The following is a 15,564-nucleotide window of genomic DNA, read 5'->3' as shown; positions in this document are numbered from 1 at the left end:
AGAGTTAAGACCGTAACACTGTTCCACAACCAATGTAACGAGGGGTAATTATAACTAAATACCTGTTGTCATGTCCAGAGCCGCCGCTCTTCGCACTGCAGATACTCTTTGTTTCAACGTTGCCGTCCAAATCGAACGTGGTTTCATAATTGTCTTTGTACTGTTGCACAGAGTTGGACGTGCGATTCACGTTGGAACTCTGATCTTGGTCATTGTACACCGAGCCCGTGTGGTCGTCCTTCCCGTAGTCATCTTTGGTGTCGTTGAGGTGTTGCGACATAATGAGTGACTCGTTGTCGAGTTTAAGAGTGTTGTTGTTGTACGGCGGTATAGTGTCGTTGGCGTCCCGGTAGTAGGTGTCGTGCGACACGGGACTCATCGTCCTCTGGTACTCTGTGTCGTTAGTCGTGTTTGCATTGGAGTCGAGAGGGTCGGGCTGGTGTGACGTCATCGACGTCGGCGACATCGCGCCGCTATTCTCGCCGGGCGAAGTTGGCGATCTAACGTAAGGGTAACGTACACAAGCGGATATTCGTGAGCCAGTGACAGAAACATGCAAAGAAAACAAACAATGATAGATGAACAAAACATAAAATACACAGCTTTGAAAGTGATTAGAGAAGCGACGGGACTGATTGTGTTTACTTACACTGATAGAATTAGTTCAAATTAAAAGTAATAACAAAATGTTGCAGATTTAAATTATAATGATATTTGAAAGATAATCGTACCAAATGTCCAATCATGTGTTTTTCATTACGTCGACCATTTTACAGTAATAATGTTGTTCAGTTTCATGGGCTATTACCCACCCTATACCCCTCCCTTGCCTCAACCTATCTACACCTAACACCACCAACCACCAACTGCATAAATAACTTTGTAATGTATATTTACGTGCATTTATATGGGATTACAAAGTTATTGTGCAGTTGGTGTATTGAAAACTGGAGCCGAAATGTTGTTTTCCCATGATTAAGACGCTAGGTTCTATATGTATAAATGAGGTTCTAAGTCTGCTAGTGCCTTGGACTTTTGATGATCGGTGAGTCAGTCGAGTGACACGATTTAGAATTTTAGCAAGTTGCATTCTTAAACTACTGGTGCAAATTGACTGACATTTTAAATAATCCGTGTTTATACAATGCTTAGTTACTGACAGATTCAGGTTTCTTGCTTTATCCACAACCGAACATAGGGGGTCGAAAAAGGCCCGAACTGCTTCGAAAAAGGATGGTCGGCCGTTATTGCTCGACTTGCGGGGGCACTGCCGTGCCCCCAGATTCTCAGAAACTCTACTAAACTCTTATTTAACGACTTTATGTCAATACGTAATGGTATCTACAAGACGCTTCGAGGATCCGAATTAAATAGTATACTTCAGAAATCACTAAGAAAGTTTCAGAACGTAGTTAATCGGAGCTGATTTAAACAAGAATGTCCATTCCTGTAGAATGTAGCGGAGAATTACGTGGGCGTCTTGAAGAAAGTATTTTACAAATAAAACTCGACCGTAACCTATTTAGTAAGTCTAGGGGCAAGTGACTGGCCTTGATCTACAAGTTCCAAACGTTCCTGGAATATTTCAAGCAGGATTTAGGTTACTACAACAAATACCCAATATATATGTGGTAAAATCTACATAACCTTTTCTTCGTATATTTTATTTTTATTCTGATAAATTACGGTGAGACGGATGATTCGCAGCAAAGAGCTTTCAATGAATGTAGGCTAATTTTATAAATCATCATGTAAGCTCTATATAAACGTATACAATCATGTTATAAATATTAATGCTGAAAATTTAACGAGAACACGTTCATTTACACGAGGGTTGGCTTCATTAGGCAATGCAAACAATGTTCGTCCATGTACAATCAAGCGCTACGTTGTATTACGAATATTTTTTCTATACATGTAAGTTGAATAGGGTTGTCATTTGCGAGACAATCCGATATTCACGTCAGTCTTTCTGCGAAGGAAACATTCGCCTTTATTATTAAGTACCCCGTAACTCTTTAATGAACTCATCAATATAGAAATGAAACCGGTATTTCAGTTAAGTTTAAAGTTCAAGATATACGTCATAGAATCGTTCATAAGAAACAAAGGTATTTTCTAACTTTGCCGTTTGTGTCAATTGGCAAGAAGGACTTTAAGGGAAATAAGCTACTTATTTCTCAGGAATGTGTACAAAATTTGCCTTTTTTAAGACTTAGGATAAGATATCTCCCCAACGTAATGAGCGTTTAGCTGACTAGAATTTGAGTTTCCACACGCATTATTGTGCCTAACATATACTAATCTAGTCCAATGTTATTTTATGAAGCGGCACATTTTAGAATCCAGTACAGAAGGTGCATTAAAAGACAAAGACAGGCCACATGTTGAGAAAGGCAGGTAAGAAGTAACAGTGCGGTTGAGAACTCACTTGTAGACGTTGCGAGTGCATGATCCTGCGTCCGTTGACATACACGTGTGCATCGGCGTGCAGCGGGGTCACGGAGTAGCCGCCGCCTTCCGCGGGCGCGACCACGCAGTGCCGCGGCTGGATCGAAGGTCCATACAGCTGCAGAGTCGTGCCATTGCCTGAACCCACCTGCAGATAAACATTACCTTAGTACACAACATAACGTCACGTCACCAATTTTGAAATCACTAACAATAATTATTGTTAGTGGTTTCAATTATTACTTGTGTAATAACTTATTGCAGACTCAAAAGTTCACATAGTTCATGAATGGTTTAAGTTGTACAAAGAGATGAAATTGGTATAGTTTAAGAAAACTGGGATTCCTTCAATTGAATTATAATACAATTATACAAAAGATAAAAATCTATATAAATGTATTATGTAAATAAACATTTTCTTTGATATATAACAAACCTGCCGTCGTTATTTAAAAATGGCGAATTAACCTACCCAAACCACATTCGTGCGAATTGACTTTGGCGGGAAAGCGGTGTTTATTAAATTCATAAAGCAACTGGAACAGCGTTAACTGGGCAAATGAATTATCCTAGTAGAGAAAACTGCGAGAGGCATTGCTTTATATTTATAGTGCATAGCGAACCAATGTTTTGGGTCAACAGCACTTTGAAACAGGCTATCCGACAAATGTTGGTCTATAAATAATTTATATTTCGCAGTCGTGCTGTAAATCCAGAAATTACGTATTACCAAATTACGTTCATAGATTTAGCATAAAGCTGAAGGTATCTTCCTCTCACATTAAATGGATAAGCTTGGGGAATTTGAACATGAGACAAAATTAGTTTAGGAGCCAGAGACTACCTCAGATTAAGTTTGTAGCTCGGTTAGTCCTTAGTTTCTCTGGGCACTTACCGCAATTCGTTACGCCTTATATGTATCGCATATGCATGTAGTTCATATAGGCTATAGCGCATAAGATTGATATGAACAGTGATAGCAATCGTAAGTTTTTAAGTAATTACAAAATTCTTACACGTGGTAATCGGCGCAGTTATTACGTCTCTTTAAGTGGTCATGGTCAGAATATAAAACATGATGAGGGCACGGCATTGATATCTTTCATCGACCGGCAACACACCTGACTGTTCCCTCGCGAAACTAAGACTCGAACAAGGAATGATTCATAATAATAGTTCTGTGTGGGTATTCGTCGATTAAATACCTGCGATTTTTCATTTCATTTATCTATTCTTGTATTGAATGAATAGAATCGGTGAGTGGAATTACATCGCGTGTATTGAACAACAAAGAGTATGTATGTTTCATAAAACTTACTACGTTTGAAGTTATTTGTTACCGCTGAGTGCTCCCAATGGATAGGCGTATTCCTACGCATACATTATTATGACAGTATTGGGTCATACAAAACAAGCGTAAGTTTTACATGTATGGTAAGTGACTTTTGGAACGTTTAGCCGCCCGCATAATGCAAAAGGAAGCAGATTTGTAATCCATTATCATGACATCCGTCTCTTAACTCAAAGGCTAATTATTTATTAATCAAGTCTTCAAGGGACTTAAGGATAGCACTTATCTAAAGAAAAATAATGGATGGTTCTTCCTAACATGTTACAATCGATACCAAAAGTATAAAATTTATTTTCTAAGCTAAATCCAGCTATAGGAAAGATCCAGCGGAATTCGGACGGATGTCTATCCGGATGTCCATTACAACTCTCATTCGCTATAAATTGGATACTAAATTATTAAACGAGAATACTTCAATGTCGACTCGCTGTGGTCATCGTCTGGCAATTGGCGTAACAGATTGCCACTTTGGGAACCAAGAAGCTCCGTCAAACGTATGGTAGGGGATAGAAATTTATCCTTGACTGAGTAATATACAGGGAAATATCAAACCTCGATAACATCTGTTATTCTGAGTCGCCGTCCGTTTTCTAGAGACGAACCGTCGGGTGACATTTCTACAAGCATGGGTTCGTTTCCGGGCCGTCCGCCAGCGGCCCCGGTGCCTCCAACTTTTTTCTTGCGCCTCCGCGGCTGCACATCCGCAGGCCGCCGCCGTACATGGAACATGATGGAGCCTACGACAAACATACATAACTTTAATAAATCTGACAATAATTCACAAAAAAAAACTCGTTATGCAACGAATACACACACTGTGCGAATTATGAGGCAAAAAGACCATTGTACGTTAAGAATGAGAAAAATGTTGTTACCTAGGTAAATACGCCAGTCAATTCTCAAACAAAGCGACCCTTCCTAATAGTTACATAAATGTTTAGTAGGCGTTCCATAGTGACAGTGGAAACAAAAACAGTGGAACTTTTTACATTGCATTTATAGGAAGCTACCTAGGAAAGTGGTTTTGTGTTGGTTAGGGGAGGTGGGTGGCTATCGTGGGGCGAATGCCAAATGTTAACCTACATCACTTCTTCGAAAAACAATGATTGACGAATTCGTAGAAACAAGTTTTAAATATTTTATAAGTTTTCCTTGCAATACATGTGTATTTATAACTCGTGCATATTATTTTCCCCATGCCCAGTGGCACGTGAAGACCTGGCCTGTATTTGGGATTATTTCCGGATGTTTAATGTTAGTATAGTTTGACCCCAATTCCTATTTGGTGCCCATTTAATACTATGCTGCTTATTTACATTAACTAGTATTTATTGATTTTTGTTTAATTACAGTCTGATAGTAAGACTAACAGACTGCTTGTTAAAGAAACATACAACACTGTTTGTGTTCGTACGTAAACTTTGAGTAAGATATTATTCAAAGTGTTTTATTTGGGTCGACGTGACGCCTCAACAGCAGGTCAGCCGTATTGTCAATTATACTTAATTGATGATCGAATGTGTTGACAGCCAGTGCTCGACATGTAGAGCCAGTAGGTACTTCTATGTCATCATAAATCGGAGTTAGAGTAAAAAACATTTATTACAACAATTTAATGCCAATAGCTTTTTTAACTTAGTATTTAAATTTTCGATGAATGAATTAAGTTGAGGAAGATTATAAAGTTTTAAACTTGTAATAGAAAAATAATTTGATTATTCACCTAAACCAAAATTATGATGATAGTAAAGTAGTAGGTAACCTTACCACAGTTCAGTTTAGCTGGTAGAGTTCTCTATTGTTTAGGCGGCTGCGTTAGATTGGCCCCCGTTTTCCTATATTCCCGAGTCAAAATCGTGACTTTAGCTATAGCGTCCGTTCTACAATTTTGATTACACATTGCTAACGTCTACATTACCTTCGTTTCAACGCTTTTAGTAGATTGCCAAGTTCAAAGTTTATTGCACTCATTTAAAGCTCGGATATTGTTCAAGGCTACCCACAATATTGCCCTTTAGCTTCACGTATACCTAAGTTCATAGTTACGTACTTTTCATTGCACTCTTGGGAAGAACGAAGTCTGAATGGTAATGCTGGTTCTTAGCCGACTGATTGCTAACCTTGTTAAATTTACAGTATCCAAGAATAACCCGAAGTTAAAAGCTAATTAAAACATATTTAAACACCTTAAAAATTGGCTTTTAAGTTGTGAAAATATCAGCAGACCATTCGTTTAGAAAAAAAAATATTGTATTTATAAGCATCTGAACGAAAGAACAATAATATATTACTTTTATGATCGAATGAAATAGGTTGCTGTTTAAATAATAAAATCTCGTTATTGGTCGTAATAAACAGCTTTATATTTCGTTTGGTTTCAAGTCAAACAAAATTTTAATCTGTACGTATTATAACAGGATAATAACAGTACACATTTGTATTACAAAAGAATCCTGTTCCGAATAACAATGTGTGCCTCGAAACGAAATTCATTTTATATTAGCCGCTGTTGAAAATTTCATTGTGAAATATTCAGGAACGAATACGATTTAAATAAGATGATTTCAAAACCAATTTTTCATGTTCGTTAAGTTTCAACAATGCAGTAAAAGACCGGGCGATGGTGTGTATATTTTAACACTTTACATAGAACTAAATAGTTGCTTTATTTTATTTACGAATATTCGTTTACGAGTTATTATCTATTTAAAATGATTGTGGACATTGCGTGTTTTAAGTATACCTTCAAAAGCTTTCTTATAATATCTTAGTTATGATATAAGCAAGATAATTACGTTATATGCTGTTATTTCCTGTAACAAACTGTAAACAAAAAACTCTCGAGACGAAATACATTAGCTAAATGAATAAAGAAATAATTAACCCAACTGGGACGGTGAGACAGACTCATTATGTAGGGTACGTAAACAAAGTTAAAGTATAATGACGCAGAAGAAACTTGGTAGATGCCGTAAGAGTAACGAAACTGAATCTATCTACATTATATGTACGAGTTAATACATAAAGAATGAAGTGCTCTACTGTATGTTATCCCAAGCTTTCAAAGAACATTCTGTCACTTTAGACACAGAAGATAAAATGGCTTAATAGAATTTATTTGAAGATATTACAGAAGTGCTTGGTACATTTAGTGGCATCGTGTTTAGGTAAGTGCACTCGAAAGCGTGTTATGTTGTGCGCAGAGTCGGGGTGATGGAGGAGGGGGTCGTGCTACGAGTGAGACAAGCCCGCCTCTAGTGTCAACATCATTAGTGTCTACATTGTCCCGTTGCTCTACTGGAGCTACGAGAGTTGCTACGGGCTACAACTTTCGTAGGCGTCGGCGTCTGCTTCAGATATGTTAACGTGAAGGAAATATTGACAGCCAGGAGGTATCCTTATAGTGAGTGAAAAATATTAAATATTACCTTTGTGAGATAAGATACCAATATTGTGGTAGAGGTAACAGAGGATTATGATAATTAACTTTACAAAGAAAAAGGCTAACCTTGGTAAGGAAGCACTTCGTAACCATCCGTCATTCGCAATATATACAATATTAAACAGAATCAATCATATAGTAGACGTCTCTGAGGTAATGATTGATGGACACGAAGTAATAGCAGATTATTCGCTATTAATCGAGGAACACGTTCAGGATATTGGTAGGAAGAAAGTTATTAGGTAATATGATTGTTTTCAAACTTGATCAATAAAATTTGTATGGTATTTCTATTTACGTCTACATACAAAATTAGGTACAGTACTACAATGTTTTACAAAATAACAGCACGAACAACATATAACTTACGTACCTGCTTTACATGGATATCTGAATTGGAAACCGGGTCAATAGTCACAAAATTGGCGAAGTGAACCTTATTTCAGCTCAAACATACAATGGAATTGTGGTTTATGGAACTATTTGTGAAATATAATACACATACATAAACAATGCACTTGGGTTCAACAGAATGGCAAAATCAATACTTAAACCGAACCAGCAATATAAACTATTGATGAGTTGATAAACTCATAACAAAGACAGTGGTTCAGTTTAGTAATAACCGTCCACATCAAAACGTCAATGCCGCATCTTCATCGAAATTGACGTCCTCCGAGAACATGCCCCACATCCTGCTTTCCCTCCTTTAACTTCTCATCATCTAACTTTGGGTAAAACATCTGTATCATAATAATTACACCATGTCCACACACAAGACCTTGGGTAGGAAGTACAAATTAAATTTCCATATCAGGCTTTCCATTACATTTATAGCATTATTTCCAATAATTGAAAATTCGATTTTACTTTGAAAACTACACAAAACACTGAACACAGGACAGGAACACTGTACAACACGTGTATGTACGGACACTGTATAACGTGAGGAACGATTACCTAGCACAATTTCCTTCTTTTCATTTCGTAACCGAGAACTAAAGGATCTGCTGAATAGCATATCTGTGAGCACGATAAGGATATTCTTTAGCCATTGCCGTCCGAATACTATAAAAGCGTAGCGCGTAGTAAGTTCAAACCGAGCGGCGGTCTAATTGTAACTGGACTGAGTGCCACACCACCACTACGTCACACATAGCGTACCACCACCGGTGCCAGCCGGCCGCCACTTAAGTCATAATGCAATACAGGTTAAGGACTACTTTATTGGTTTTGTCCAGTTTTATGGGACCACTAAGCGTCGATACATAGAATTATACATGTCCCAATGTACGTATTTGAAGGAGCTATAAATACTAACTGATTCGGGTCACAAACCTTTGGTAGATATGAATTAATTCTTTCATTGTTCTTGATAAACGATAGAAATAATAGTATCGTAGTAACACAAATTAGCTACATCGTTACAAAAACATGTACACTTTTGTAAAACCTGAATTAGATCGACACGGTGTGGTCGGTGTGACATGTGATGTGACGTACGACATGTAGCGTGTTATTGAGGGGTTAGAAACTAATTAACAAGAAATAGCTTAAGATGACGAAGGCGGACGTCAGGAATGATTGGACTCAGCTGTCTGGTCGAGGCTATACATTGCGTGTCTGCGTGACCTACCGAATTTGTATAATCACCTCACCTGTTGCCGTTTCACAAATAATAATAGTCAACAAATCGACACACAACTTACTTCGATAGGATCGAAGTCATTTTATTTCACATGTCAGATTGAATAATTAAAATGTTTGCTACGCCGACAGCCTGTTTCACATGAAAAGCTGAATTCAATTTAATACCTTCAGTAGTACGTTTAATATCGATTAAATAGTAATATTGAATCGGAGCTGCTGAACCAGTTTATCTATTGTGTCGACCAAGTAGTATTTATCGGAGACATAACAATGGATATTTCCGGCTGGAGATGTGATGAATTATGTTCAGATGTAAGGCCAATGTGGAGTTCTGACACTTGGTTAGTACGATGCCGTAGTTAAGCGGCCGGATAGAGATCGCTCAGACGAAACGCCACTCAACATTACACACTAAATGATATGGGACCGTCGGGTTCACATAGGAGGAAACCTCATTTTCTAAAAGGTCACGAATATACCTGTATATACTATAATCCACTCCACACCCTTTCCCTTTCGTTGGAGCAAATGACTCTCGAACGACACTTTATTTTCAGTAACATTTAACGATTTGTATTATTCATTCAGTACGATAACCGTTCCCTTCTATCTACTTGAGATACTTTAAAATAAATCGATTTGGAATAATTACGAGCAATACATGAGGCGAGATTCTTAATAACTGATAAAAAGTTTGATTACTTCGTTATGTATAAGAATTTGACTTAACACTATTGACTTATGATTGAAAATTCGTGACTTATTAATTAATTAACTTCTTTCCTTTTTCTTCTCTACTTCAATACATAAAGGTAATAATGCTCATTGTACAAACTACGACATTGTAGCTGATTAAATAAACATTAGCAAAAAATTAAAGTGACTGTCTTACAGGTATTATGCATGGAAAAATTGGCGTAATTTGAGACGGAACAATACGTGGTACATGTTCTTGAATTAAACCATGCGTGTGTATAAATGCTATGATAACATCAACTGGAGGTGGGTGCAGCGACATACATAATAGCATGTTGATTCCGACCGATGTCGCCCGGTCGCCGCCACGCAATGTCGCGACACCGAGCGTCGGACCTTGCGTAAACAGTAACAATGATCGCTGGGCTGGGCGGGCGGTCACATGTTCGTGTGTACCGACTACCGACTACCGAGGAACGACAATACAATAATAACAAATTGATTGATACTGAAAACGGTTCTGTGTTGCAGTCCGTGATATCACTGGCCTATTGTCGCAGATATTAGGTAAGTCATTTCTGTACAATTTTTCCCAATAGTTGTTAGTTTATCATTGAAAAAGAAACATGAAATTGTTTTATCTCATTTAATTAAAAGACGATACATGTAATGTTGATGCTTGTGAACTAATAGAAGAAAGCTCTACTAGTTTCAAGTTACATCAGGACTCATAATATGTATGATGATGATGTAAAATGTATTAAATTTCGGTTTTAAGAGCTTTAAAGTTGAAAGATAAATAAATACAGAAAGTAAATACTAGTCGTCAAACTTATAATAACCCTAGGTTTATCTGCGGGTTTGAAAACCAATTTCAGTGACTATTCATGTCAATGTTGCAAGTAACTAAATGGTCCCACTATGTCGTTTTCGTGTCGTCAGATAGTTGCCCTATTTAAAGTTTGCTTGTTATTTAAATGGAGCAAACATGCAGTGCAGCGATTTCCTGTCAGATACAATTTTTACTGTATTTGTAAACCGATTGAAAATATTTTTCCTTTTCGTTAATCTTAGTATTAATTTCATTCACAAGACAGTTTTTACAAGACATTTTTCGTTTCATTTTTACAAGAAAAGTCAGCTTACATAGGTTTCAAATGATCAGAAACTAGAATAATATTAAGTCTCATATAATAAGAAAGTAAGTACTAAGTCAAAAGCAATACTTATTAGAAAGATACTTTAATTAACGACCTTCAGCAAACTTTAAATTAATTCGAGAATAACAACTATAAATATTCCTGAATATCACTCAACTTGTTCGAGAAAGGAAAAGGTAACAATATTTTATCGGAGGAACGGTAATGAATTTATTTAATAAAATAAGAATATAATTAATTATTTCAACCTCTTTCAAGATCTGAATCTGTTAAGAAAAGGGCCTTGTCCTAGATTTCATGCAGCGAAAACAAAAGATTTATTCAGCAGAAGTGGAAAACCTGAACTGGTGCATAATTAGCACTCTTTTAAAATTATGTTCTTTCATTTAAGGACAGAAATAATAGAAAGATCTAGAATATTATTCTTGTTAGTGAACAAACTGTTACTGTTTCCACCAAGCTGACGCTTTGATACGCGAAAATGGAATATCATGTTGCATTAACGTGAGAAGTGTCTTTTATGTATTTTGGTAAAATACTTTTACCAGTAAAATATGTGAAATAGCTGACACTATTCATACCACAAAAAGAAGAACATAATTACATTCGATACAAAATTCATGAAAGGCTTTTAAAGCAGGCGCGGCGAATATTTTCATAAATTTGAATTGCAACTTTAAACCTTTGATTTTCCAGACCATCAAAGACTGTATTCCTTTGAAGCAAATGTCGTGAGATTAAATTTGAATGGAGGCTTGTTACGGAGAATGGCTTTGAGCGAATAACAAGTTGACCCAGCTCTAACTAAACGCACAACGTTACGCCTAAAATCTATTTAATAAAGAAATTCTAATGCGATTTTTAAATTAGCAATCCATAACCACGCTGAAACTACTAAACGTATTTTGATGATATTTGGTATTTGGATACTTTTTATCCCACGGAAACGTGGGTGAGTCCGCTGGTGGAAGCTAGTTATAACATAAAATCAATATACTTAAAGAACATGTTATAAAAAAACTCAACGCTATCAACTGCATTAAACGCAACATAATGGATCTGGGAAAATCAACGTAATATCCAATATCGTGTAGATAATATAGTGAACGGTTATCGAATCTAGGTATTGATTGGAAAACCGTGTAATGTGACCGTGAATGGGTTATCAACCCCCCGAAGCATCAAAAGTGAAGCAATTCTCCCATCGACCGAAACGTTTATATGAATATTATGTTTTCGGGATAATATTTCCTGTTTGAAATCATATTACTGTCTTCTTTGTCTTTTCTGATTAGTCTTCAGCTATTGTACATACTGTAACAAATGTCAGACAACTAACGAATCGTATAAATGTCAAGTACTATAATACTTAAACCTTCATAACGTACGTGATAACTTTATACATTTATCTTCTTCAGACGTAGTGATCATGACAGACATCCCGCATCTACCGTCACGGTTCAAAGCATTGGTACACCACATGTATAACTAGCGCCTACTTGTATGTATATAGCAACCAAGTCAATACGGGGGCTTGTGGAACATTTCCCCCTGATATGGTTGACAGTTGGCATGGCTCGACAGTTAGGCATTATTTCTATACGGTAAATAAAGTATGTCGGTAGGTGAGGACTCGTCTCAGGAGAGTTCACATTGTTAATATCGGTACGCGTAACTTAACTTATTCTAACTCTCCAAGGAACTCTAAGTAGCGTGATGGCTTTATGATAACTGAAAGAGATATTAGAAATGGCTTTTGGCATTCTGAAAGAAAGAAAATGATAGAACTGTTTAAAAAATGGTTCTGATCACCATTGAATATGGAATTTTGCATGAGCGGATGAATAATGAATGCTTAAATGCTGCATTAATAAACCGACATATTGACATAGACAAAGCTGGTTATCATCCTACTATTTCGATATCGAAAGATCTATCCATAAGCCATACATGTGCAATTTTCAAAGTCAAAGTCAAAGTGTTTATTAGTGACATTAAAGACTGCTCAAGCCAAAGATGACATGAAAATATTCGTGACGCGGGCAAATGAACGAAGAAAATTACTTTTTTGTACGTGTAACAAGTCGTCAAGAGCTCTTTTAGTATACTGACAAACCGCGGCACTGTATTATGAGTGCCTAAGGTTCAGTAATTATGTTCCTGACAAAATAACATGACCTAAAATGTTTTTTGACCGGACGGTTGTGAGATCGCAAATGTTATGAACCTTTTAAATGAGATTCTGAACGAGAGAAAATTTAAAATTAGTAGTTTAAGCGTATTTGTTTTTACATTCTTACATGACCTCTGAATTACAAATATGTACCCTACAAACCCGCAGTATAAATACTGAATAATTCTTTTGAAATTTTTTCACGACCAAAGTTTTTAGAACCTTCATAACTGTATAGCACCTTGTGAAACATACATTTTATATTTTAACTTCTCTCGTCTAAGTAACCAAAATATATTTACGATGTTTATACATTGGGGAGTGCCGTTGTAACAAAAATATTAATGTTTAGCATCACAAATCTTATGAACCGTTCTGTTTTGAACAGGCACTTGCGAGAAACATCGAAATGGCTTAAGTAAATCCTCAAAGGAAAGGTCTAGCCGTCAAATCTTGGGATAATAACTTTATAACAGTTCATCGTTTCCAACTGTTTTCCATTTCGAATGAGATTTCAACATAATACGCAGTTAACTAAGAAACAAATATCAACATTTAGGAACAATTTCTTTATAAGGATTATGATTTACATAATTTGCATGTAGTATGTACCAACTGGACATACTTATATGCTTTAGAAAAAGAGTACTATATATACCTTAAGGTACTGTAGTTAAAAAAGAAGTTTGTGAACAGTATTGGGCTTAAAATACGTACAGCATCCTAATTAGTTTGTGCCGCGAGTATAAGTAGCTAGTTTCCCGGCACGTCAATCACCGCCCTTACAGATCCAAACCCAGTAATCGGTTCGTCTAAAAATATCTATACATTTCCTTATTATTGGTTTTAAGGCTGATTTGCGGTAACACGATCAACAACGAAATCTTTAAAATAAAGTCAAAGCATTTAGCTATTTCAATTATACCACTTCCAGACGTAGAATGGATGGATGTTAACATTAGGGTATAAGTAAATACGAGTATTAAATATAATGAAATCATATCTGTAGATATAATCAATGAGTTTTCAGACTGAAACCTCACACAGTATAAACAATAACTATTTAAACTTCACAGAGTTAATTAAACAATAAAACAGAACTAAGATATTAAAATAGCTGGAAGTAGCAGCAGAAACGAAACATTAGAATGGCGACAGCTTGTGCAGTGTAATATTAAGTTAACAACAAATAAGTAGGAGAGTATACAATTGCACATGTAGTTGCTATTTTATGGCAGGATACGGCCAAGTATAAGTATGCAAACACGCGCCCGAGCGAAGGGTCAACGTATACGTTGTCCGGCAGTTTGTCTCGAGCTAAATATACAGACTATTTGTCTTCCACGTAGTTTCTATTGGGTTAATAGAGCAGGTGTAGGATAAGTGTCCACTACCTTGACATTTATAACTTGATGCCGCAAATAAAGTAAAAAACAAAGTGTTATGGGTACACAGTGTCACACCTTGGCTGTAATAGGTTTAGTGGGAACATATTGGACACCATTATTCGTGACCTACTTCACCGTGATACGCCAAAGGTAGTGATAATACTCTAATGCGCTTTGTATTCTATTCCATCGAGCAGAAAACATGATCTGGTTCTAAATAATACGCCCGTGTTTGAAAATGATGTCGTTAATATATATGATAATATTTTTAGCAAACCAGCTTCATTGTGTCTAATATTTTATCTTGATATGCATAGTTGCAAACTCGCAAAACTTTTTCAGTCAAACATTGTAAAAGGGTCATCCCAAAACAATGATAAAGTTTAATGCAAATAACATGTCTGAATCCAACAAAATAACAATATTTGTAGGTAAAGAGAACTCCGTAGCTGCACAATATTTAATTGTTAGTGATAATTATGTAGGCAGGTGACGATGCTGGATACAATAAACATGATTAATGTAATACTGCATTTGCAGCGCTTTATATTTTATGTTGTAAATTAATCGAATAAAGCTGAGTGGACGTGAACACAAGTATTTCAATGTAAAAACTTTACGTAAAGCGATTGTGGTGAAAGCTTTTCTACTGTATCTACCTGAGTAACTGGTAATCAAACGTTATGTTTCTTATAAGTATCTAATGTACACTTCTTTAATTGCAGAAACGGCTAGAAGAACTTGTGATTTGTTCGCCAGACCTTCATAATTCAGCCATTTCTCTCGCCACGCAGTCGTTTATCTTCACTAACAAGTCACTTTAAGGATTACTCTCAATAACAAATTGCCTTAAAGGTCAAATTCTAACTGGCAGAAAGAAAGACACCATTTTACTGGCAGACAGTAAAAATGCTCTTTATAGCGACATTCTCGGCGAAATAAAACTGGTTTAACTCAAGACAAAGAAACTAGCAAACTGATCGGTGACGACACAAAATGATTTAGAAAGTTTGGAACTTCCGCATCACACGGAAATGCTGTGAGTACTACAACATAATGACAAAACAAGTTTGCAACTTACAGTCGTGCACCGGAATATATGTTAGACATCGATTGTTGGGTTCTTGAGAAACTATAACTCTATTTAACTCTTGCAAAAGTTGAGACTTTCAAGGACGGTATTATGCATATCGATTCCACGAAGGAACGGACATCGAACCGCGGAACGAGTTAAAAATACCGGCACCGGCGGC

General features: G+C 36.4%; 1 protein-coding gene across 1 annotated transcript in view; it reads right to left on the bottom strand.

The window, feature by feature from the left end:
- LOC118261877 (uncharacterized) overlaps window positions 1-15,564 on the bottom strand; it is a 59,805-nt gene that overhangs the window by 20,075 nt on the left and 24,166 nt on the right. Inside the window, exons 10-12 of the mRNA XM_050701555.1 lie at window positions 4,355-4,539; window positions 2,378-2,599; window positions 63-664 (exon numbers count right to left, since the gene is read on the bottom strand). Of these exons, the coding sequence (XP_050557512.1) occupies window positions 63-664; window positions 2,378-2,599; window positions 4,355-4,539 (1,009 nt within the window). The remainder of the gene's footprint in view (window positions 1-62; window positions 665-2,377; window positions 2,600-4,354; window positions 4,540-15,564) is intronic.

The sequence above is a fragment of the Spodoptera frugiperda genome, chromosome 20, assembly GCF_023101765.2.
Source record: "Spodoptera frugiperda isolate SF20-4 chromosome 20, AGI-APGP_CSIRO_Sfru_2.0, whole genome shotgun sequence".
Lineage (NCBI taxonomy): Eukaryota > Metazoa > Arthropoda > Insecta > Lepidoptera > Noctuidae > Spodoptera > Spodoptera frugiperda.
This window is presented reverse-complemented; position numbering and strand designations above follow the sequence as displayed.